Source organism: Macrobrachium nipponense, chromosome 29, assembly GCF_015104395.2.
Source record: "Macrobrachium nipponense isolate FS-2020 chromosome 29, ASM1510439v2, whole genome shotgun sequence".
Taxonomy (NCBI): Eukaryota; Metazoa; Arthropoda; class Malacostraca; order Decapoda; family Palaemonidae; genus Macrobrachium; species Macrobrachium nipponense.
This window is the reverse complement of record NC_061092.1, coordinates 874,754-897,803: the sequence shown is the minus strand read 5'-3', so window position 1 is coordinate 897,803 and position 23,050 is coordinate 874,754. Positions and strand designations below refer to the sequence as shown.

Sequence of the window (23,050 nt, the reverse complement as noted above, 5' to 3'; positions counted from 1 at the left end):
GCTGGTGGATGAGGTGATCAGCTGGCCACTGCGAACGTGGTTGGACCACGAGGCGAACAGGACAGACAAAACATAGCCTAGGTTAATGCAAACCGTCTCAAATATGCAACCATAACAAATACATCGTAATAAAAAGGAAAAGAAGGAAATCACGTGTAAGAGAAAGAGAGGGGGCATCCAGGAGAAGTTAGGCTAGCCTACCTGGAAGGTAGACAGACCAACAACTCAGGAGCTGGCCTCTGCCGATACGTAAAACGGAGGGCGACGGCCAGGGTGGCTGGACTAAGGAAAAGTGGGAAATATATATAATGTATACATATATAACCCATCTGCCTAACAGACCTAGACAAAGGAACATGCATGCATGAACACTAAGCTAAGACATGGAGACATAGGATTTCCGAATAGTACGATGTAAAACATGAACATTGTAGCACATCCCGCACCACACTAAAAAATGATAAAATAATCATAGGCACTGCACAGAATAGCCACCACGGTATGGGAGACCGAGGAGCTATAAGATAAACACGAGGCGAGCCGGCATGGCGAGCCCGAGACCAGACAAGGAAGGTCCGTTAATGAACCTAAAAAACGGTAAAAATGGATCCTGACTGGCTAAAAATACGTGTAACCTTTCGGCAGCACTTAACTTAGCTGCGGCGATAGCTTGGAACTCCATAGTGGAAAGATAATCCAAAGTTAGGGCACAAAACACAGAGCAGAGAAAAATCATGTGTGTGCGAGATGTCGCTAACGAAAAGGATGGCCACGAGAGGCGCTGTTGTCGGCGTGGGTAGAGTGTGTAGTAGTTGCTGGCGCCGGCTGTGTCCCAGCTCTCTCGAGGAGGTGGATTTTGGTGAAGGAGAATTCTAAATGACAAGAGGTCCGTGGTAGTGGTCTCACTCGCCCCAGTACCATACCGACACCCTCTTTTATTTAGGGTGAGCGAGTCAGGATACTCTGACATCCCCCTCTTTTATTTTTCTCTGGTAATGTTAGCATTATTTACCTTAGAAATATGAACTAAAGGGATATTTCACAAAAGCGACACGGATGAGCCCAGAAAAAGTTTTATATCTGTTCAAAAATGCCGATGTGTTGGAGATATTTTATCCTCGCAGCAAAGAGATGCAGTCGTGTAAGGCTGTAGGCTACTACGAACTGCTTTGTAATGGGATCATATAACAAGAAAATCTTTGAGCTGACATGTTACTTTAACCTTGACAAAGATTTATGTTTAAAGACAGTAGCTTTGTAAACAGCAGCTTTGTAAACAGCAACTAGCATTCGATCCATGTCAGCATCAAAGTAATCAAAGTGTGAAATCCGTTACGTAAGCCAGTACTCCAGTGACTGCGCTTTCCCGCTCGAAGTTCTAGGGTTCCTCCTCACATCATAGAAAACGTTCTTGGATGCAACTAGATTTGCTCAACCTGCTTTAGCCATTGCAACATTGACTGCCATTGACATCAGCTAACTTTAATCGCTTTGGAATACAAACATAAATTTGTAGAAACTAAAATAATTGCATTCACCACTTACGATGATGCAATAAATATCTCCGTTTATGAAGGAAAACGAGTAAATATTGTCGTCATGATACATAGTACTGCAATCAGAAAATCACATTCTATCTACCAGATCTCTATGAACGAATCCATCTGAAAAATTCCAATTACTTCGGACATATATCGTGTTTTTAAGTATCTGAAAGTTTTGTTTTGCAGTTTTAACTTACATGATATAATTTGTAATGTATTTTCATATTCTAGAGTAAATTTAGCGATATTATGTCTTTTCAGTGAAAATAAATGGGAAATTCGATGAAGGAAAGCTAATGAAATCTGTATCTTCACTTTTCTTGTCGAGTGTACAAGCATATTCATGAATGTATTCAAGTTGCTTCACAAGTATTTTAGAGCTTTTTCATAACATTTTTGGTTTATTTCAAACAGGCTTAGCATACATGCAGATACAGACTGAGTGCTTGCATGATTGCTTATCCGAATATTATTTAGTTATAATGCAATTACTCCATCATCTCATGCAACAAAGCATAAACCTCTTTTATATTAACAAAACTGTTGAAGAGTATGTACTAAGTCTTCTTGTCCTGTAACTTTGATACTAACTCAACCACTTTAACATATGCTTTTAGATAACCAAGCATATGAATGCAGGAAATGCTTTTTACACAGCCATCATTCAGAATGTTGTATTTTAAATGCTGAGGTGGTGCCTTTTTGACCAAAGTAATTTGGTATTTTGCATTAAACCCAATTATAAATATGGGCCTTGATTTCAGTTGCAGTGTGTTATAGCATATAGAGCTACCGCAGTTGACAGATATCTCAAATTTTCATCTTTTTATATATTTTTAGAAACCCTTTTCCAATGAAAATTGGACAGTATATTTAAATGTTGTACTAGTATATGGCAAATTATGAGTTAAGTGTGTTATTAGCCATAGAGATAATTGTGTTATCAGATTGGCTGTTTCAATTTTATTTGGAAATGGCTTTGAATAGCATGTTCATTTGCAAATACAGCTTGTATTTTACAAAAGGCTGTACTCCTAGATGCCAGTTGAGACAAAAGCTCATCTAGCAGTTTGAACAATTGAAATAAGGACATGACTGTTATGTGAAAATTAGCAGTCATTAATACACATCACTTCTAGAATACGATGTGTGTAGTATACTTATTTTTCTGGATTTTATTAGGTAAGAGTTTTATGCATCTCATCATATCATCATCATCATCATCATCATCAGTGCCATGTGATGCAAAAGTCCCTCTTTAAAATTTAGCCACTCCATGTCTATATTGTGCTTTCACCTTCACATATCTCCACTCATCTTTAGCCTTCTGTCTCATGATTCTGTTCCGGTAAGGTGTGGCTCTTTTGTTACTCAGAGGAGCCTGGCTGACACAATCATGTACTATTCTTTATCACTCCATCATTTATCTCATCTACATATGGAACTTATTATTTGCTAACTGACCTAAAATACAATAAAAACTTAGGTATTGCGATAGAATTGTCACCATTGTTGGTTACAGTAAAGAATTTTGTAAAATGATTATTTTAGTGTTGATATTTTAGTGTTTGAAGATTTCAGGTTTAATTTTTTTTTCAAGCCCAGAATTACGTTTTATATTTTGGGAGTATGCATACAAATTTATTAAAATTTCGATGAAGATCAAACCTTGGGATGTTATTCATCTGGCTCATTTTATGGAGATATCTGGGATTATCTTATAGCTCATTAGAAGAGCTTAATTTTTCATTAAGTTACTTTTAGAAAATACCAATTTTTCTTCATGAATTTATTTCATAATGAAGTAATCTTTACCATTATTTTGCATGTGTGTGCTCTTTGAAGTTTGGTTGTGCATGCTGCTGCAAATAGGCCAGTATTAGTACCCAGTTCATGGACAGTCAGATGTTTTGCTTGTATTTTTATGTATTTTAGCCTTTGCAGTATAATTTATTTAAATACTGTACATACTTCAATATAAGTTTTTGTAAAATAAAAATTGTAAATCTGTTGATGGAATGTTTATTGAAAATATTTGGTCTGTTGTGTACCAAGAATTCTTTATCTCATCCTTTAAGAAAGAAAAAATGCTGAAAGGCTCCAAATGACATAAGATTACTGGTGCAAAAGTGGCACCTTTTGTATTTGACCAGATTGTTAATAAATTTCAGTCTTTTTTTCAAAATTATGGTAGCTGAAATCATATCTTCATTGCAAAGGTTTATTTTAAATGTAAATTAAAAGTTCTGTGCTGTACAGTCATTCATAAAATTATTTAACTCTATTTTTATTTTTAGGATTACAGATATTGTAATAGTATATGTATTTTGATAATGAAATCACAGAAATACAAATGAAATATAGGAAAACAAAAAGCAACTCAAGTCCTGTGGAGGTTAATTTTAGGGTTTCAGTTTCATATTATAATAGTTTTCCACATTTGGTAAGCCATCAGTTTTATCATCATGCACATTGTTATTTCAGCTTTTTGTCATATGGGGGTTGAAAGTGCAATACATATCTTCTCCCTCTACTTATAAGAAGTGTAGCTCTTCATCTATTTAATTTTTCTTGATTTTTCCCCTCTTCGTACAGGTCTTCATTCTGCTCCTTGAACAACTATATTTTCTCTGGCCAACTCTGCCTCATCCCTTCTCATCACCAGCTCAAACCAACTCGATCTTTGAGCTCTCAGTCTTTTTTCCAGCTTTGAACAATACATGTCTCAGCCATTTCCTCATTCATAATGTGGTTTTCCCACTGCATTGTGGACATAAATCTTAATGCTCTACAGTCATACTTTTTCAAACTCTTTCATTGTAAGTCTTGGCTGTGTTTACTGAGAGGACACTATTATTACCAGCAGCATATTTGTCTCTAGCATTTCATACATGCTGCAGCTACTCTCTTAACTTGTGCTTTTTAATCCATTGTCCCCAAGGTAACAGAAATGTTTCAACTCTAATTTTAAAGCTTACTCATCTCTAATAACAGGGTTCTCAACTCCCCTCTCTTCCCTATTTACCATTTTAATGCATTTGGACATAAAAAAAATCTACTGTATGTGCCTCATCATTCTTGCTCAAAGCCTCTGACCTACAGAATTGTCTCCTGTGCTACAATTCAACTAGCACTAATAAGTCAGTTCAGTTCATATATTTAAAATTAAGCTTGACAAGCTCCCAGATATCCTGCTGTATGAGCCAAGATATGCCACTGGTCACTTCGGCGACCACATATAGTACGTACAGAATTTTAACAGTCTTGCTCCTTATCTAATTCCAGAGTGAAATCTTACATTTTTCCTTTCAATATCAATGACTGTTATGAAAATTGTCTAAATTCATGTAGTAGGTGGCTTCAGTTAAGTAATCAGGTAATCCCACACCTATTTTAAGGGGTGAAACTAATCTGCAGGTAAATTGGTCACAAGATTATGTACAATCTCAGTAAGGTAAGTGCAAGAAGTACATAGATACTTTACTGTTAATTAATTATATATTGGTTATGTTGGTGTTGCCATTATTTATGCAGATTGCTGAATGTAACATTCAGCTTTTGCCATGGTTTTGACTGATATTCTTATTAGGCTCATAACCTCTTGAAACACTGAATTTTAGTGTGACCCACTCAGCAGTTTGATGTTTCACACTCACAGAAATAATCAAAACATGTATTACAAAGGAAATTCCCTCTACACAGAGAATGAAGACACATGTCAGTATAAGTGCCAAATATGAATGTAAACATATGAATAAAAATGATAGCTGAATAACATAGTGTTAATCATGTTCTTAATTAGCTAATCCATGTATTATTACAAGGTAGTTTGAAAAAAAAAACCAGTGAATTGCTAGACTCTCCTAAGGCTCATCAAGAGCATTCTGTCGTACTATCAGTGGTGTATTATTAAAGGCACACTATAAGCATTTTCCTCTGATGGAAGTTAATCTTCAAAAGAGAAAAGTTTGTAGTTTTGTTAATACTGTTTCTACTCAAAAGCTAGTACTTATAGTGCTGTACAAACTGACAATATTTGTGTGGAGTGCTGCTCTCTCACAAGGTGAGATGAGTGATCCCCTACTCAAGGGATGCGTAACTTATGATATGATTTACCAACTTTGATATTTGAAACAGTTCTTCAGCCCTTGATTTGTCCATCTTAGTTTAAGTATGGATAAGTAAAAGTTAAAGGTTTCCTCTTTAATACCAAAGAATGATGGCAAATTATGCAATGATTAAAGTTTAAAGGTTTTTTTTGAGACCACTAATTATGAATTTACTGTACTATTCCCACCTTGACTAGCATACTTAGTAGCAAAATATTTTTGCGGAATTAGAGGCAGCTCCTGTTACATATATAGAATTGGTAATCAACGGAATAAGGATTTGCGTTGAGAACATTGCTGACTTTTTTGTTAGATATCTTCTGAAATTAAAAAAATCTTGACTTGAGCACTTTTGACCTTCCTTCTACATCTTTGTATCATAAAATATAAGTACTGTGTGCCCATTTTGAATATTCTAGTTTATGATGGCTACGGTACAGTGTATTTTTAATGATGTAATATTTTGTTATGTTTAACAATGAGGTATTTTTCTTTATTTAGTAAGAAGAGTATCAGATTGATTGTGTAGTTATTTATCATCCACATGATTGTGTAGGTATTTATCATCCACATTATACATGTACTATGAATCTTTTTGTGCTTCTCAAAAACATTTTAATGTTGGAAACTGAAACTGTTTGCTGTTTAGCCAGTCTGTGGCTGATCATACAGTCTACTTCTCTACTTTTGGAATAGCAACGCCATTTTTTTCCTAGTTCTTAACAATTGGTAAGTAGTGATAGTGATATCTATTTATGTGATGATGCTTTGTATAATAGTAATTATTGCTGTTCATGGTTACCTATGAGAGACTAAAAGGAAAAGTAGAAGCAAAGGTGAAAATTAATTTTTGGATGCATAAGTTCACTTTTGAATATATGGTAGATGACTATGTGGCAGAGAAGACCAGATAATATGTATAGTTTGTTATAACCAATGCATACTGTTGATAAAAAATTCCTTGCTAAACAGAAAGAAGGAATTATAAAAAAAATCTTATTTTTGTACTGGTTTTCATTAACAGTGAACTTAACATGGATAAGGTAGATTCTAGATTTCATTGATTACAATGTTTAATTACAGGTATTTAAGACTAGGAGTTTTTGGAATTTAATTTTTTGGTTACTGAAGTAATCATCAGACTTAGACCATACATTAGACCTGTTGGTATTATGTTATATCCACATGCAATCATGGCTTTTGGGATATGTACTTAGAGTACTTCTAGCACCTTGGGATAATAATTGATTCCCCCTATGAAGAAGCTTTGCCTTCTTACCGTACCCACCCTCCCCAAGGTATGATTCATGTATAATTATTGTTGATTTATGTTTTGTCCTTTACCACTTAATGCTTATAGTATAATCATTATTTAACCATATCTGTGATCTCTCCACTGCACTAGGTTTACCTAAAAACTTTGAGATGAAGCTTACCTACTGTTAAAGTTAGCTTATATCTCCACACCGATAGGTGAGTTGGCATTCAAACAAAAGATTGAATGGCTGCCCAGATGACTGTCTAGTACACCTGTTCTCTACCAGGTGTGTTTTAAATGTTTTAGCTCTTGTCAAAGTTCTCCTTGCCATCATAGTGTATAGACACATCGTATTTCACAGCTGTTTGCTGCTATCATGGTGCTGTACATTTATTTTTCCTATGATGCCTCTACTGGAATCAAAGCTAAGAACATCAGGTTCTGAAGGAAGGATTACTGTGTTAGCAGGATGTTGATTTTTCAGCAGATACTGTTTACGCTAGCTGCAATGGTATAAAAATAGATCTGGGAATGATGTAAGAAGTTGGAATTTTTGAAGGACTTTCTGCTTAACTACATTGTATAGGAAGAGAAGGGAAGCAGATAGATTGTGAAACTATCTAGTTAGGTCAGGTTATCAACCTGCTTCTAATGTTTTTGTAAGTACTGAGGTTAGGCTTCCTCTTTATATCTGCCTTCCACTCCCATTTCAGTTCAGGAAAAGTGTATCGAGAATTTAGAACAGGACATAAACCTTATTTTGGTCTGTACAAAGTTTGTCTGAAGTGACTGTCATTTTATAGGGCTTTTGACCCAGGCATAGGGATCTCCTCGTGCCGCCTCTCTTTCATTGTGGCTGAATTGAAATGGTTTTTTCCTCAAAGGTCCAGAAATGATTCCAGCTCAGGTAGAATGTTTTGGGTTTCATACAAGAAACCTTTAGCTCGATTGGCCGAGCAGATTTTGTCTAGTTACACTACCCACCATCCTCTTCTCAATGCAGGAATCAGCTAACTTTAACAGTAAGATTCAGCCCAAGTAATAAAAATTTTCATAAAATTTATTATTTGGATACTTACCCACTGTTAAAGTAGACCCCACCCTCAACCCAGGCAGCCCTTGTTGACAGCAGGGGTCCATTCTTGGCTAACTGCTGCTAACCGGAAATCACTGATAACTGAAAATTGCCAATAATTATGGTAATAGTAAATGGAATTAGAAGTGCCAATAAACCATTATTGGCACCGTTAGCCGCTTACTGATGCTGTTACACCACTTATCGACGCCAAAATCACTTACTGTCACCAAAAATCTGGTTGTAGACGTCATTAGCCAAGTGCTGTAAAACCAGAACTCTTTTAACCGATGCCGCCAATAAGGGGGCGCCTGCTTGTACAAATCCTAATAAATTTTATTATGAAAATTTGTATTACCATCATTGGTAATATGAAATAGACTCTCAATGTGTGTTTCATTACTGAAAAGACTATAATAACTTTGTTATATTTAATAAATGCTCCTTTCCAATTAACCCTTAAACGCTGAAGCGGTATTTTTAAAATCGTCTCCTGTATGCCAGCGGCGTTCGCGAGTGAGCGCCGAAGTGGAAAAAATGTTTTTTTTCAAAAAATCACAGCACGCTTAGTTTTCAAGATTCAGAGTTCATTTTTTTTTTGGCTCCTTTTTTTTGTCATTGCCTGAAGTTTAGTATGCAACCATCAGAATGAAAAAATATCATATATAAATATTGGGATATATGACAGTGCCCAAAAAAAAAAGTTCATATATATTGTATACAAATCGCGCTGTGAGCAAAACAGTTAAAGCTAACGAGTTCATTATTTTTGTATTGTACACTAAATTGCGATCATTTTGGTATATAACACATTGTAAAACGATCAAGGCAACACAGAGAAAATATTATCACAAAATGATGCATGAATTCGTAACGCTCAGACGTAAAAAAAAAGCTGCTTTTTAAAAATTCACCATAAATCGAAATATTTTGCTAGAGACTTCCCGTTTGTTGCAAAATGAAGGTAATTGATTAAATATTACTAGACTGTAAGTGTTGTAGCTTACAATTGCAGTTTTCAACCATTTCGGTCGAGTTAAAGTTGACCAAAGGACGAATTTTTTCTATTTATGTATTGTTATTTATATGAAAATATTTCAAAACTGATAAAAGGTACAACCAGGGGTTGTTTTTTGTTGTATTCTACATGAAATTGCGCACATTTCATATATAAAACTTTATGATACGGCTAATTCAAAATGGTGCAACATTATGACAATCAGACGACGTAAGAAAAAAGTTTATTTCGTAAATTCACCATAAATCGAAATATTGTGCTAGAGACTTCCAATTTGTTGAAAAATAAAGGTAAATGATTGAATATTACTAGAATGTAATAATTTTAGCTTACAATTGCGCTTTTTGACCATTTCGGTAGAGTCAAAGTTGACCGAATGTTGATATTTTGGCACTTATCGTTATTTATATGAAAATATTTCAAACTGAAAAAAGCTACAACCATGGATTGTCTTTTGTTGTATTCTGCATGAAATTTCACACATTTTCATATATAAAACTTTATGTAACGGCTAATTTAAAATGGTGCAAACGTTACGACAATCGGACGAAAACATTTCTGATTTTTTTCGGAAGAGTTACCGTACGGACGTAAGGAAAAAGTTTTTTTTTTCATAAATTCACCATAAATCAAAATATTGTGCTAGAGACTCCCAATTTGTTGCAAAATGAAGGTAGATGATTGAATATTACTAAAACATAAGAGTTTTAGCTTACAATTGCGTTTTTTTACCATTTCGGTAGAGTGAAAGTTGACCGAAGGTTGAAATTTTGGTACTTATCGTTATTTATATAAAAATATTTCAAAACTGATAAAAGCTACAACCATGAAATTGCGCACATTTTCATATATAATACTCCATGTAACGGCTAATTAAAATGGTGGAAAAATTATGTCAAAGTGACGAAATAATTTCTGAGATGTGTCGCTGATGTTTTTTAGTGCGAGAAGAAAGAAATTCGTGCTTGCGCGCCTGAGTAACGATTGTAAACAAAACAATGCCTTGATCCGTGAGCTCCCAGCATCCCCCAAGGCACGTGATTCAAAAGTTTTCGCCTAGTAGGCCTTAAGTATTTTTCAGCAAATTTAAAAAAAAACTTTTTTATATCGACGTACCATACGTCCAATCGGCACCCAACAGACAATTTATATCGATGTTTAATACGTCCAATTGGCGTTAAAGGGTTAACTTCCTGCTTTAATAAGGTTGTCATGATTTTCTAGCTGTGTTTGAACTCACTCACTTTTATAGTACACCCCCTGTATTCTTTGATTTCATGTTTTTCTGCTCCCTACCAAAGGCGTATGTGAACCTGCTTTCTAGTGTCCTCATTTCTGCAGTACCATAGGAAGCCACATTTTGCATTAAGTAAAGTCTCTGAACAATGGTAAATGTAGTTTTTGTTTAATGGACAGTATCTTGGTTTGCTGTCTTGAAGAAATGGGAGGTTTTGACCGTGATCCTATTCAATTTATATTATTTGGGGCAGAGGATAAGAAGTTTACCTGGAACTTTAAGAATAAAGATTGCCAGGTGATCAGTTATGGCCTCCAGTAAGAGAACCTAGGATAAAGGCCAGGGTGTGCTACCAAAAAAAAAAAAAAAAATTCTAATCTAGGCTCTCTCAAGCTTTCGTGACACCAAGACTAGACAACTAGGTAATAATTACATTGTGTTGCCTGATTGTATTCTATGTTATCTGGTTAAAGTGGGGGACAGATACGGTATGTATTTTCTCTTCTGTTAGTTGCAGAATATCTCTCCTAAATTTTCACCCTATTCCAACATAAGGGAGTCCATCAGTATGATTGTCTGTCTCTCCTCCTTTCCTTTTAAAGGCCTATTTCTCCTTTTTTTGTTGTATATTTTCCCTCCATCATCAAAATAGTATCTATCCTCTTTGAAGTAGCTCAGTATATATTATATGTTAATATTCATGTCTTTACTATCTTGCCTCGCTGTAGTTCATGAATTAAGGCCTTTGTGTGTGTGTGTGTGTGTGTGTATGTCTGAAAGTAGGTTTGGTTTATTGCCCAAAGTGGGTTGAATTTTAAACTTATATTTTCTGTCAGCTTCCAAGCAGGTAAGTTCCCCTTGACTCCTGTTGCATAAGGAGTCCTGTACATTTTAATTTCCAGCTCTTGGACCCTCTGGTATTATGCTAATTTTTTATATACCTTGATAATTTGAATGAGTTAGATCTGGTCATGTTGGTTGAAACATGCATCAGTCATCACTAAGTTATATGATGTTTTAAAATCCAGTACATACTAGAGCATTTAGTTAATGCAAACTGGTGAATTTAGACTCAGAAATCAACCACACCTGTGGACAAAAAGTTTTGCCTTTTTTGAAGGTTTCTTAAAAGTGATGAGTGCTGTTTCCAACTTATTTGGAACTCGGGAGTCACGGTTATGTTCATTTGCAGTGTAGGTTACATTCGTTTGCAGTGCAAATATTAACATTTTCACTGTAAAATTGGTCACATGTTAATTTTATTATGCTTACCACCTGCTGGATGAGCATGTATGCACAGAAAGGTATTAAAACACAAAATGCCATAGGAGGCAATCATAAGAAATACTGTGCATTTCTAAGAATGCAGTCTTTATGCTTAGTTCTTGTTTAAGTTTTAGATGATATTACATCATCATTTGGGCATGGTGAAGTTAGTTATAGTATGAATTTATGTATTTTTCATTATAGTATACCAATCCTCCTGTTTTAGATAATTTCACATAAATTTGCAAGAGTTCACTAAAAGGTTTTATACATTGTGAGTTGGAATTTTGGTGCAACATAGGAATCTGGCATTGTTTTTGTATTTTACAGGTTATAAAATCTTTAGCAAGTTTGGGATATGTTGACCAGTTAGTACAAATCAAATTGTGAATGAAGTAATTACTTATCAAAACTAATCATACTTTGTAGATAGATTTTCATCTTAGTACTTTGTGTATTTGTAAATTTTCAAATGGATGATGGATTTTTCAGTTTTGTGTATAGACTAAATAGCAGTTTAACTTGCAATTTGAATACTTCATTGTTATTGAAGGGGAAAACAAAAAAATCCAAGGGAATAAGAAACAACGGTACTGTAATGTAAGTTTTATGTGGTAATGCTTTATGTCTTTAAGTCTCATATGGCATCCCTTGTCATTTGTCTTGATGGTGCTAGCTGCTGGATCTAGTTTTCTTGGAATTTAGGCTTTAGTGTCATGTACCAAAGCCAGAAATAATAATGAGACCTGCTTATGCTCAAGTTCTAAAGGTGGTGGTTGCTGGGTTTTGTAGAAGGATCAGATTTATAGTTCAGTTTACTAATTGATGTTTTTTTAAATACTATCTAACACAGATTACTAACAACTGAATTATCTTCATTTACAGGTTGCATGTTGTATTGTTCATTGAAAATAATAGTATATTTATATTTAGAATTGAAATTTTTCAATCAAATTTTTTAAATTTATTTATAAACTAAAGTTGTTTGTAATTATTTTCTTGTGGAGTAAGGTATTTTTTGCATATTTTGTGTAGGTGGAAAAAAACAAAAGTAATTTTCTTTAAATTTGTAGACTAAGGAGTTACAAGTAACGTGAAATAAAACTGTTTATAGAGAGCTAGTCCATAATCTTAAGGAAATTGTTAATTTCTGTTTCCTGATATATTTTTGTCTTTGTCATAAGCTTTAGTAATCATTTATCACCGTCACCGTCAACCTAGTGTTCATGAGATATATTTAAGAATTTGCTGTAGCTCAGCTTGAGAATAGGTTTTCTGAAGGAAATTTTATTTTTCATCTTGCAAGAGCTTTTCATTAGAATGTTTTTTTTAGCCCCTTTAGGAACATAGTTATAGGAAATTCAGTCTATTTAAGAGGGTATTTATCTCCATTTATTAGTTTATGCTAATTGCAAATGAAGAGAGCAAAGTACTTGGATATCTGATACAAAAATTAGCTCATAGAGACATTAGAGAAACTTTATTCAGGGTGGTTAGATTGAAATTCTATTTAATTAAACTTTTGATAATTTACATTTGCAGTGGTCTTGCGTAGATCTCATGTAAATGGCATTTATGATTTCAGTTACTCCTTCATATAGGCTGATGTTGTTTTGTTAAAATTATAAGGAATCTTACTGTAATTCATCTCCAGTTTTAGGACTTGACAAAATACCTAAAACATTTCAGGCCATTAATTTATACTTTTTATAATGCTGTAATCTAAATATTAGAATTCTGATTGAGCCAGCTTTTTGAAACTAGATGACATCAAGGCTTTCTAGCACTTAGTGCAATAATAATTTGTATAAACTCGGTTAAAAATATAATGCATTGCCTAGAATATATCTTCTAAATATTAAGGTAAGGTAAGATCATCGCAGAGAAGCCAAAAATTTTTTGCAGGCACTTAAATAGAATTATTTCTGCTGTAATTGTACAACAGACACATGAATGTACAGAACTGTTCTTTGACATAGATCTTCAGAAATGTTAGGTCCTTAGGTAAATAACATATTTGTAAGTTTCTGATAGGATTCCTCAACTTTGTTAAACGTGTTTATTTAATGGAAAAAGTAATGATACATTTTAATAAGAGCCAAATATATTTGCGAGCCGTCAGTGAATCAGAATAGGAATCAGTTTGTAAGAGACTATTAGTTCATTTAATATAATTGAAACAGATTTTATTAGGTTTGTTGCCATTTTTCTCATTTTCATTTTTCCATTTAAGAAAAAATTTATCACCTGGTCTGTGGGGAAGCATACATATTTCACTTTGTTTTATGTAGGTCAGGAATGCAAATCGGATGCAAATTCTTATAGTCTGGAGTTGGATTATAAGGAATCCAGTACTTATACGTAGATTTGATTGACATGTTTGTGTATTTTTTGTTCACAGCAATGAGGCTGATCAGGATGAAAATGAGAAAGCGCAGGATGTCACTGATGATAACATTGGTAGCTTAGAAGTTCTCGGAAGTTCCATGCAAGTTACAGAAGTTGCAATGGTGAGTTCCCTTACTTGAGGTTATATTCCAGCATAGTTTTACCTGCTCTTTTATTTTGACAGCATTTATTTAAACAGTATATTGGTTTTATCATTGTTATTAAGCTTATGTATTCAGCCATTTTATTGTAATTTGTTAAGTATATATATCTTAGTTTTACCAGACCACTGAGCTGATTAACAGCTCTCCTAGGGGCTGGCCCGAAGGATTAGATATTTTTACGTGTCTAGGAACCAATTGGTTACCTAGCAACGGGACCTACAGCTTATTGTGGGATCCGAACCATACTATATCGAGAAATGAACTTCTATCACCAGAAATAAATTTCTCTTATTCCGCGTTAACCGAGCCGGGAATCGAACCTGGGACCACCGATTGGCAGCCCAGCTCGAAAACCACTCGTCCAGCGTGGAACTATTGTAATTTGTTATTATGTATACATGCATATACTCATTTTACATAGGGGAATATTACCACTCTTGATTGTTAGCAACAAGAGGTGTAGAACAGTAAAAAGACTGAAATAGAAAAACATACAGTGGCTCTATGCCCAGAGGGGAAATTAAATCCCCAATCAAGACTCGTTTCTTTTGACATCACATCTGCTTTGTGATGCCTCCCCTCACCAAAAAACATGTGAGCTCTTTGAAGATGCCAACTCCCACATTGTTTACTCCAGTTTATTAACTTGCTTTTATTTGGGAATGGGTTTCTTTCTTTTTGGTTGCCTCTCCTTCCATCTCTGACTTTGTCCCACCTCTTTGCCCACAAACTTCATCAGTGCCTGAGCCAGGAATGTTTGGGTTTTCTAACAGTTATCGTCTTCTTGTTCCAGTGGCTTTGGGCAGTTGAAGACTAATTTTTGACCTCAGCCATCTTAACAAGTTTATAGTCTTAACACCCTTTCAGATGGAGTCTGTGAAGACTTACTTGCCTCCCTAGACCACAGGGATACATACTTTCACATATCCATCTATATCCAGAAGTTACTTTCCTTTGACTGGTAGGGAATATTAGTGGGGTTCCTTTGGAATTATTAGTCACTATTTCACAACCCCACTGCTTTACTGTGAGCTCCTAGTCTGCCATGAATGTATAGCTTTCCTTGTACAACATTTGGACTCCACTCAAAACGTTCTAGAGTAAAAGTAGATGCCCGATTTTGCTGTTTATTTTTGCCTTCTTCATTTTCCTGTCATTTATCTTTGTCCTCCCGCATAAATTGTAGCTCAAGCTACGTATTTATGTTTGGGGGTTCACAATGAGCAAAGCTAATGCATGATGCTGTATTTCATAGTTTCCTTTCTGCCCATGCGGTTTTTTTTTTTTTTTTTTTTTGGTTTTTTTTTTTTTTTTTTTTTTTTTTTTCGGGGTTGGCAAAGAAGAAAAATTTCTTGTAGGATGCTAGGAGACAATCTTGACAGTGAAGTGGGGTCTGTTTTACAGTATGTAACAATTTGGTGTGAAAAAATAGCTATTTTCCATAGTATATGATTAACTGGTGAGTACTATGTAAAATATCAGGTTTTATGAGTTAAGATTGTATTTACAATAATAGGTTGTCATTATAATTTTCCTCGTTTGATACAGGAGGCTGGAGGTGGAGAAGAAAGTCTTTCAAGTACAATCAACACAAATAGAATACCTCTTCATAACATGGAGGATACTTCTGAACCAACAAAAAATAATCAATGTTACTCATGAAGAAAGTCTGCCATGGGAGGCCCAACAGGAGATGGTATCGGTATGTCAAAATGTGAGCCCAGTTTATAACTGATATCAAATCGGAAAACATATTTCGCTTATTTGAGGATGTTTTTTTATTTAGCATGTTTGAGGATGTCAGAAGGAATGTTCATGAATCTGCATCTCTCTGTTGTTTGATTTTTCACCACACACTCATTAGTTTTTTATTAGTTCATAAATTTAGCTTGGAATTGTACTTGGCATCTGTTGCATTTAGTGGTTAGTTTTTTCTTTTTACATTACTATTTTTATGTTTCATTACCTTTATTGACGTTAACATAAGTGAAAATATAGGTCTCTTTCGTGGTACTTTCATATCTTCTGCTCTTGTAACCAACTGTTCTTCATCCTTTTTCACCACTATTTCTCAGCCATCCCAGTATCTGAGATCTCAGTTTTTTTCCAGCCTCTTGATACCACATCTCTCCACTATTTCTTTAATCAAGCTAAGAATTTCCCAATGTACTCCTGCCAGAAATCTTAACATTCTAGTGCAACACATCTCTGTTGTCCTTTTCAGTGGCCATATCTCCTACATAGAGACAGTGGTCCCCCGTATTCGTGGGGGATGCGTACCAGACCCCCTGCGAATAGTTGGAACCCCTATGAAACTGAAACTTAAACCTCCTATTTTGTTAGTTAAAACTTAGAAAAAAACACTAAAAATTTTATACCTTTTTTTTTTGTAGTTTTGTCACAAAAAGTGCATTTGTTCATACGCAAACAAACCTTCGGTCTTAACAATAGGATAATTTCTAGCGCCTAGCCGGATCCGGTTAAAAAACAGATGAAAGCAAGGAATCTTGTGATATCTGGCAACGCATGCGTAGATCGGATGAAGAGTGGTTAAGTACCACTCACCTATGCCACCGCGTCAGTCTTTTATTTAACTGCTTGGGCGAGAGTCTTGGTTAACCTCTCTTGGCCTTTACCCGGTTCATTGCCTGTTTTGCTGTTTTTAGTGTATATGTGTGTTTGGCTGGATATTTGGCTTCTGCTCCTTCTTGGCCTCGTCAACGTGTGTGCCCCGGAATTCCAGGTTTTCCGTTTCTCGTTTTTTGGCTTTGGCAGCGACTGATCCCACATCACGGTTGTAGCAGGTGCCGTTCTAATTTTTGATAACTATGAATTGAATCCTTGCATGGAATGCCCAGGCATGGCCTAAAGAGCAGTGGAAGTCATTTTATAGCAAGAGAGAGCATCGGAGGGTTTCGGCTCTTCCTTCATAGGAAGATTTTTCTCCTCACCCCGATGTTTCATCTCCTGCAGTACGTATTCACACCCCCCATAGTAGCGTTGTTCCTGTGTCTCCTTCCTTTTCTTCCCCTGATTCGTCGCTGGAAGTATCGGGAGGCTACCAGGCTGATGTTATAAATGTCGCCCTTCTTCTCGGGAGTTATTGATTCCTGGGAAGGGGGGGAGGCTTTTTCATCATTCTCATTTATTCCAGAGTTGGAGGCATCAAGATGGCAGCGATTTGGAAGACGCTCGGGCTAGGGGGTCTCCCATCCTTGGAGGGGTTGCTAGCGCACTTTATGGAGGCTTGCTAACCCCCTCCTCAGGCTGGCCAGGTCATATCCCCCATCCTCTCGGCCTCATCTTCATGGGTAGCTGAGGTCAGCCATCTTGTATTGCTCCGCCAGTGACTGCTGGCTGCTACTTCGAGTCAGGGGAAGGAAGCCATGGCGGTCAACCCCGTCGATGATATCACGGAATCCGTCGTTGTGTATTCCTCTGCCAGTGGCGTCTGATTCCCCTTAACACCGAGGGGAAGCCGTGACGTTATCACCACTTGTAACATCACTCCCATCGATGACATCACTCCCAGTCATCTCCTCTGTACGGCCTCTCTCAGCTGTGACGTCATCCCTGCCGCCCAGTTCGCTACATCTCCCTTCCATGTCATTGGAGCCTTCTCTTGCAGATCAGTCTGAGGTTATATGCTGGGTAGTGCTTAAGAGGTTGGACTCTGTTTTGGACAATAAGTTGGCTGCCTTGTCTGTTGGGAGGACTGGAAGGAAACGTATTGCTTCATCCCCGCCTCTACGCCGCGTCGGCATATCAAGTGTTGGAAGGCTAAGGACTTTGCTCTTTCTTCGCCTACAAGGGAGGAACAATGCGGACGTGTTCTTGAGAGTGTTTGGTGTTTCGGAAAGTGTTAGTGTATCTTCCCTTGTGCAATCTGCAGTGGCTGCTTCGTCCTCTGCATCGAATTGCGGGTGTGTTGCAACCTCCCCCGTCCGTGCACATCGCGAGTGTGTTACAACCTCCCCCGTTTCATGCACATCGCAAGCGTGTTGCAAAACCTTCCTGGTGGTCTGTGGCACATGATGCAAGTACTCCTTTTTCTCAACAAGGCCTATTCGTTGCCGTAAGGATCTCAAGGCACCTGTCAAGAGGTCGAAGGTGGTGAGTGCGGAGTTGGTGCAGCAGGAGTGTTTGCCTGCCCCTCTCACTGGTGCTTCCAAGAGTTCAACTCAGGGGGATTCTCCTTCAATCTCGAGTGTTCGGGATTCCTCTCCAACTCACGTTTGCATGTCTGCCATGCCCGTGAACATTCACGGACATGTTAATGAGTCATCTGTGGAGGAGTATGTAGTGATGTTCCTAGTGTTATAGTGTGTTTGTCTCGGGAGCCGACGCATGGACCCAGCCCAAACAGGTTAGTTGGTGTTTCGGGCTGTTTGGCTGCTGATCCTTCCATTAATTTTAATGGGGAAGGTGCCTTAGAGGAGCCTACACATCCTTCTCGTCATCGGTCTCCGTTGCTGGACCAGGAAGAGGGGAAACACGCAAGAGTTTTTGTCTTCCTTTTTGGAAGTTGTTGATCTCATTCGTGGGTTCAACAATTTGGAAAGTAGGACTCAGGCTTGGTTGTCTTACACTCCTTGCTTGGAAGCCTAGGTGGGAGCTACATAGGATCCCAAATCATCTCTTCAGCTTCTTTTGTCAGGGCATGTCCAGTCTGTCTTGCATAAGGTTAATGCCTCTGTTTCAAACCAGGACGGTTCTCTTTGCTCCAAGGGCTCAGCCAAGCTACTACCTCCGCCTCTTACGAGACAGGAAGTACTGTGATGGTAATTGCTTCCTAGCAAGAAGATAAAGGAAAGGAGAATGCATTTTATTCGAAAGGTTGTTCGGCAGGCAATGGAGGCGTTTAGCGCATTGTGTTGGAGGTGCCTGTTATCATGATGGTTCTAGAATCGGCAGGAGTGTTGTGGAACTCGCCAGGCGCCGTCGTGATGTGAGAAACGCCGCGATTTCTGATGCAATACCTCGTCTAGATTCATCTAAGAATTTCTAGTAATCTCGGGAGCCTGTGACGTTCGCCGTAGGCTCCGCCCCCAGAGTGCTGTATAAATACGATGGTCGTAGTGGCAGCAGCAGAGATCGTAAAAGAGAGATCACCAGTTAGTCACAGAGAGATATCCTCAGTAAGAGCCACAGATCAGATTATCAGTGAGAGATCAGCAGCAGCAGAGATCATCCGAGAGAGATAAGAATAAAAAGGAACCGACGAAGGATTAGAAAAAAAGTTGCTCGAGAGTTGGTTGGATACTGGTCTAGTCGCCTCAGGATGAGCTGAACGACCTTTTATCTCGACGTCGAGCAGACTTCAGAGAAGAAAAGGTCCTGCTAGAGGTTTTGGGGAGTTCCTGCCTTACAAGTAGACTATTATCTGCAATACGGAGTCAAGAGGACGTCTGAAATCACCGTTTTCCTTTTGTGAAGCCATCGCTTCAAATTGCCAAATTGACTAGCAAGTATTTGAATTGCCTCACTGTTCCCATAGTTCATGCAGTGTTAAGATTCTGTTTTTTTTATGTAAATAGGAGATACCATTCTGCATTTACCTATGTTAGTAAGCTTGTAAATAAACCTTTGTTGTGTTAGTGTTTCTTTCTATATTCCTATCCCCAGTTTCAACTGTTGGTGTTAAAATATTTTTTTTTCTTATTATTTCATATCGAACCTGAAGCGGACCTCTCTCAGAGGCCATAACAAGTACTATGCTACGAACTCTGCATTTTTTATGTTGCATCGTCTTAACCCAGACGTCATTTGCCTGAAGCCGGGATTGACTTTGGAGCAGGTGAAGTCAGTGGCTCTGTCTTTGTCTCCGCAAGATACCTCAGCATTGGAATCTACAGCAGCCTCCATGTTGCAGACAGTTTCTTGGCTGGACTTCTGGTCTGTGGTCATTGCCAAGATAGCTTTTGACAGGTCCCCTGAAGGGCTGGTGAGTGCATCCTCGCTTGCAGTCTGTTGCAGTCCAGAGGCAAGGCGTTTTCATATATGGCTCATCTCAGTGTTAATTTATGAGCTAACCTTCTTCAGATTAGAAGAGACGCAGCTTTGTCTAGGATGCAGAGATCAGTTGACATGGAGTCCTTGTTGGATTGAGGAATGGAGATCTGTTGGAGTCCAATATTTGTTTCCTCGGATAGAGCTCAAGAATGCGATATGCCGGCGCTGGGCTGACACCAAAGACAGACTGGTGCACCAGGCCGTGTCTAAGTCGGAGTCTCGTCCTCGGAGACGTCCGGCTCCTCCTCCTTCCCCTGTCCAGCAGCAGTCAAGGAGATTGTCGCCTGGTAGGCCGTCGAGGAATTCGAGTTCAGCAGGGCCTTCCCGTTCGACTCAACCTAGGTCAGAGGATCAACGCCCCTTTCGCTCTTGTTCCTTTAAGCCAAGAAGGGGCCCAAGAGGCAAAGGTAAAGGGGGCCGTCGGTAGGTTAGTCGCCTCTCCCTCTCCTGTGCCACAGGTGGGGGTTGCCTGGTGGGCCATTGGGCCAAGTGGCAGAGTTATGGGGCGGAGAAGTGGGTGGTAGATGTCCTTCAGGTGGGGTACCTGCTGCCATTCGACTTCTCTCCTCCTCTGTCAGACAAGCTGCAGCTCAGGAAGGCATATCCTCCAGATTCTCTGAAGTTCTTGGCTCTTCGGGAGGAAGTGCAGAAGATGCTGGACAAGGATGCGATAGAGGAAGTGGTGCATCCGTCTCCGGGGTTTTACAGTCACATCTTCTTGGTGCCCAAGGCGTCAGGAGGATGGAGACCTGTGATCGACTTATCCACCTTGAATCACTTCATCAGGAAGACACAGTTCAAGATGGAGACTCCGCTTTCAGTGTTGGCAGTTGTGAGGGAAGGCAACTTCATGCTGTTGATAGACTTAAGGGGCGCATACTTCCAAATCCTTGTTCATTCTGATGTCCAGGAAGTTCCTTCGCTTCTCTCTTGGGGACAAGGTCTCCGAGTTCAAAGTCTTGTGCTTCGGGCTGACAACAGCCCCTCAAGTGTTTCACAAGGGTCTTCTCTCTCTTGTCAAGTTGGGCCCATGCTCAGGGGATCTGTTTGCTGAGGTACCTTGACGATTGGTTGGTCTTGACAGTTTCCAGGGAAAAGCTGCTGCAGGACAGGGATCGTCTACTCCGGTTCTGTCTGGAACTGGGCATCATAGTCAACCAGGAAAAGTCGAACCTCATACCCAGTCAAAGGATTCTCTACCTGGGCATTGTCATCGAAATGACAGCGGCAAAATTTTCCCGTCGGATCAGAGATTGGAGAAGTTGTGGGTGGTGGCACGCAACTTCCTGTTGGAACCACATCAGTCAGCTCATCAGTGGGAGGTTCTTATGCGAGTGTTGTCTTCCCTGGAGAAGCTGGTCCCTCATGGGTGTCTTCATCTTCGATCTCTTGCAATGGAGACTGGGAGAATTCTGGTCTCCAGTGGGGGACTCACCCCTGTTAATGGTTCCTCTGTCTCTGGAAGTGAGAGAAGATCTTCGTTGTTGGTTGGATAATCAGAATCTTTCGAAGGGTGTCCCTCTACGTTCTATCCACTGGACTTCCTTCTGTTCTCAGATGCCTCCCTTGCGGTTGGGGGCTCACTTAGGCAGCCTCATCGCTTCAGGCGTTTGGAATTTGGAGGACAAGCAGCAGCATATCAACATCTTGGAGTTGAAGGCAGCCTTTCTGGGTCTGCCAAGGAGTTTCGGGAGAAGGTAGAAGGCCATTCTGTTGTTTTCATTTCGGACTACACCATGGTGGTAGCCTGTGAACAAACAGGGAGGCCTGGTTTCTCGTCAACTTCACACCTTGACCGTTGAGGTTCATCAGTGGGCGGTCAGCAATTCGGTAGAGCTCTCAACCAGGTATATCCCAGGCAAATGCAATGTGGTCGCAGACAAAACTCAGTCGTTGGGTCAGATCCTAGGCACAGAGTGGTCCCTTCATCAAGTGGTAGCAGACAAGCTTTTCCAGGTTTGGGGGAGACCTATGCTGGACCTTTTTGCAACTTGCTTCAACAGGAAGCTGGAGATATTCTGTTCAGTAGTCCCAGATCCTTTAGCATTGGCAGAAGATGCATTCCAACATCCCTGGGACAACCTGGAGGTGTATGCCTTTCCTCCATTTTGTTTGATCCGTCAAGTTCTGAACAAGCTAATGAGTTCACAGGGTCTCAGGATGACTTTTGGTAGCCCCTCTGTTGCCTCAGGCGGAATGGTTCCCAGATCTGCTGTCGTTGTTGTCAGAGGTTCCGAGGGAGATTCCCCTTGGTGACATCTCCTGTGTCAGCCCCATGCGGAAAGGTTCCACCAGTCAGTAGAATCCCTGCCTCTTCACGGTTGGAGACTATCAAGTATCTCCTCCGAGCGAGAGGCTTTTCTCAGAGAACAGCAGGGCATGTCGAGCAAGTCTCAGAAGTCGACCTCCGTGGTTTACCAAGGCAAGTGGGCGATCTATTGTGATTGGTGTCGTAATACGGGGTTTTTCTCCATTCGCAACCTCTATTCAGCTAATAGCAAACTTTTTAACCTTCCTCTTGAGACGAGAAACGTTTGTCCATTTCTGCCATTAGAGGCTACAGGGCGGCCCTGAGTTTGGTATTACACCTTAAAGGTATGACACCTCTTCCTTGGAACTTTCCTTGCTAGTTAAGGGGTTTGAGCAATCGAATTCTAGAGGAGCTCAAGCCTCTGACGTGGGATGTTTCCTTGGTTCTCAAGAGCTTCACTAAGAGTCCATATGAGCCCTTGCATTGCTCATCTGACAGGAACTTGACACTCAAGACAGTTTTCCTTCTTGTCGCAGACTTTTTGTTAGCACAGGCCGTACAAAGAAAGAGGTGTCTAAGAATACTATCTCTTTTTGGATATGGGAAGCCATCAGACAGGCATACTTGACTCTTGATTCCACCATCACATCCGTGCAGGCTAGAGCGCATGACGTTAAGGGTTTATTGGTCCCTCTCTGGCTTTCAAAAAGAACGTGGCTGTACATAGA

General features: G+C 38.8%; 2 protein-coding genes across 3 annotated transcripts in view; both read left to right on the top strand.

Annotated features, from left to right (window-relative positions):
* Positions 1–15,721, top strand: part of LOC135205991 (late secretory pathway protein AVL9 homolog) — a gene marked incomplete at its 5' end in the record, with an annotated part of 226,407 nt that extends 210,686 nt beyond the window's left edge. Inside the window, 4 exons of the mRNA XM_064237162.1 lie at positions 11,078–11,088; positions 11,838–11,875; positions 13,909–14,017; positions 15,608–15,721. Coding sequence (XP_064093232.1) covers positions 11,078–11,088; positions 11,838–11,875; positions 13,909–14,017; positions 15,608–15,721 — 272 coding nt within the window. The remainder of the gene's footprint in view (positions 1–11,077; positions 11,089–11,837; positions 11,876–13,908; positions 14,018–15,607) is intronic.
* Positions 13,584–23,050, top strand: part of LOC135206034 (late secretory pathway protein AVL9 homolog) — a 188,632-nt gene continuing 179,165 nt past the window's right edge. The window contains exons 1-2 of one of the 2 annotated variants that reach the window (XM_064237207.1): positions 13,584–14,017; positions 15,608–15,773. In XM_064237207.1, coding sequence (XP_064093277.1) covers positions 15,734–15,773 — 40 coding nt within the window. In that variant the 5' untranslated portion in view covers positions 13,584–14,017; positions 15,608–15,733. The remainder of the gene's footprint in view (positions 14,018–15,607; positions 15,774–23,050) is intronic. The other variant, XM_064237208.1, reaches the window with a different exon arrangement.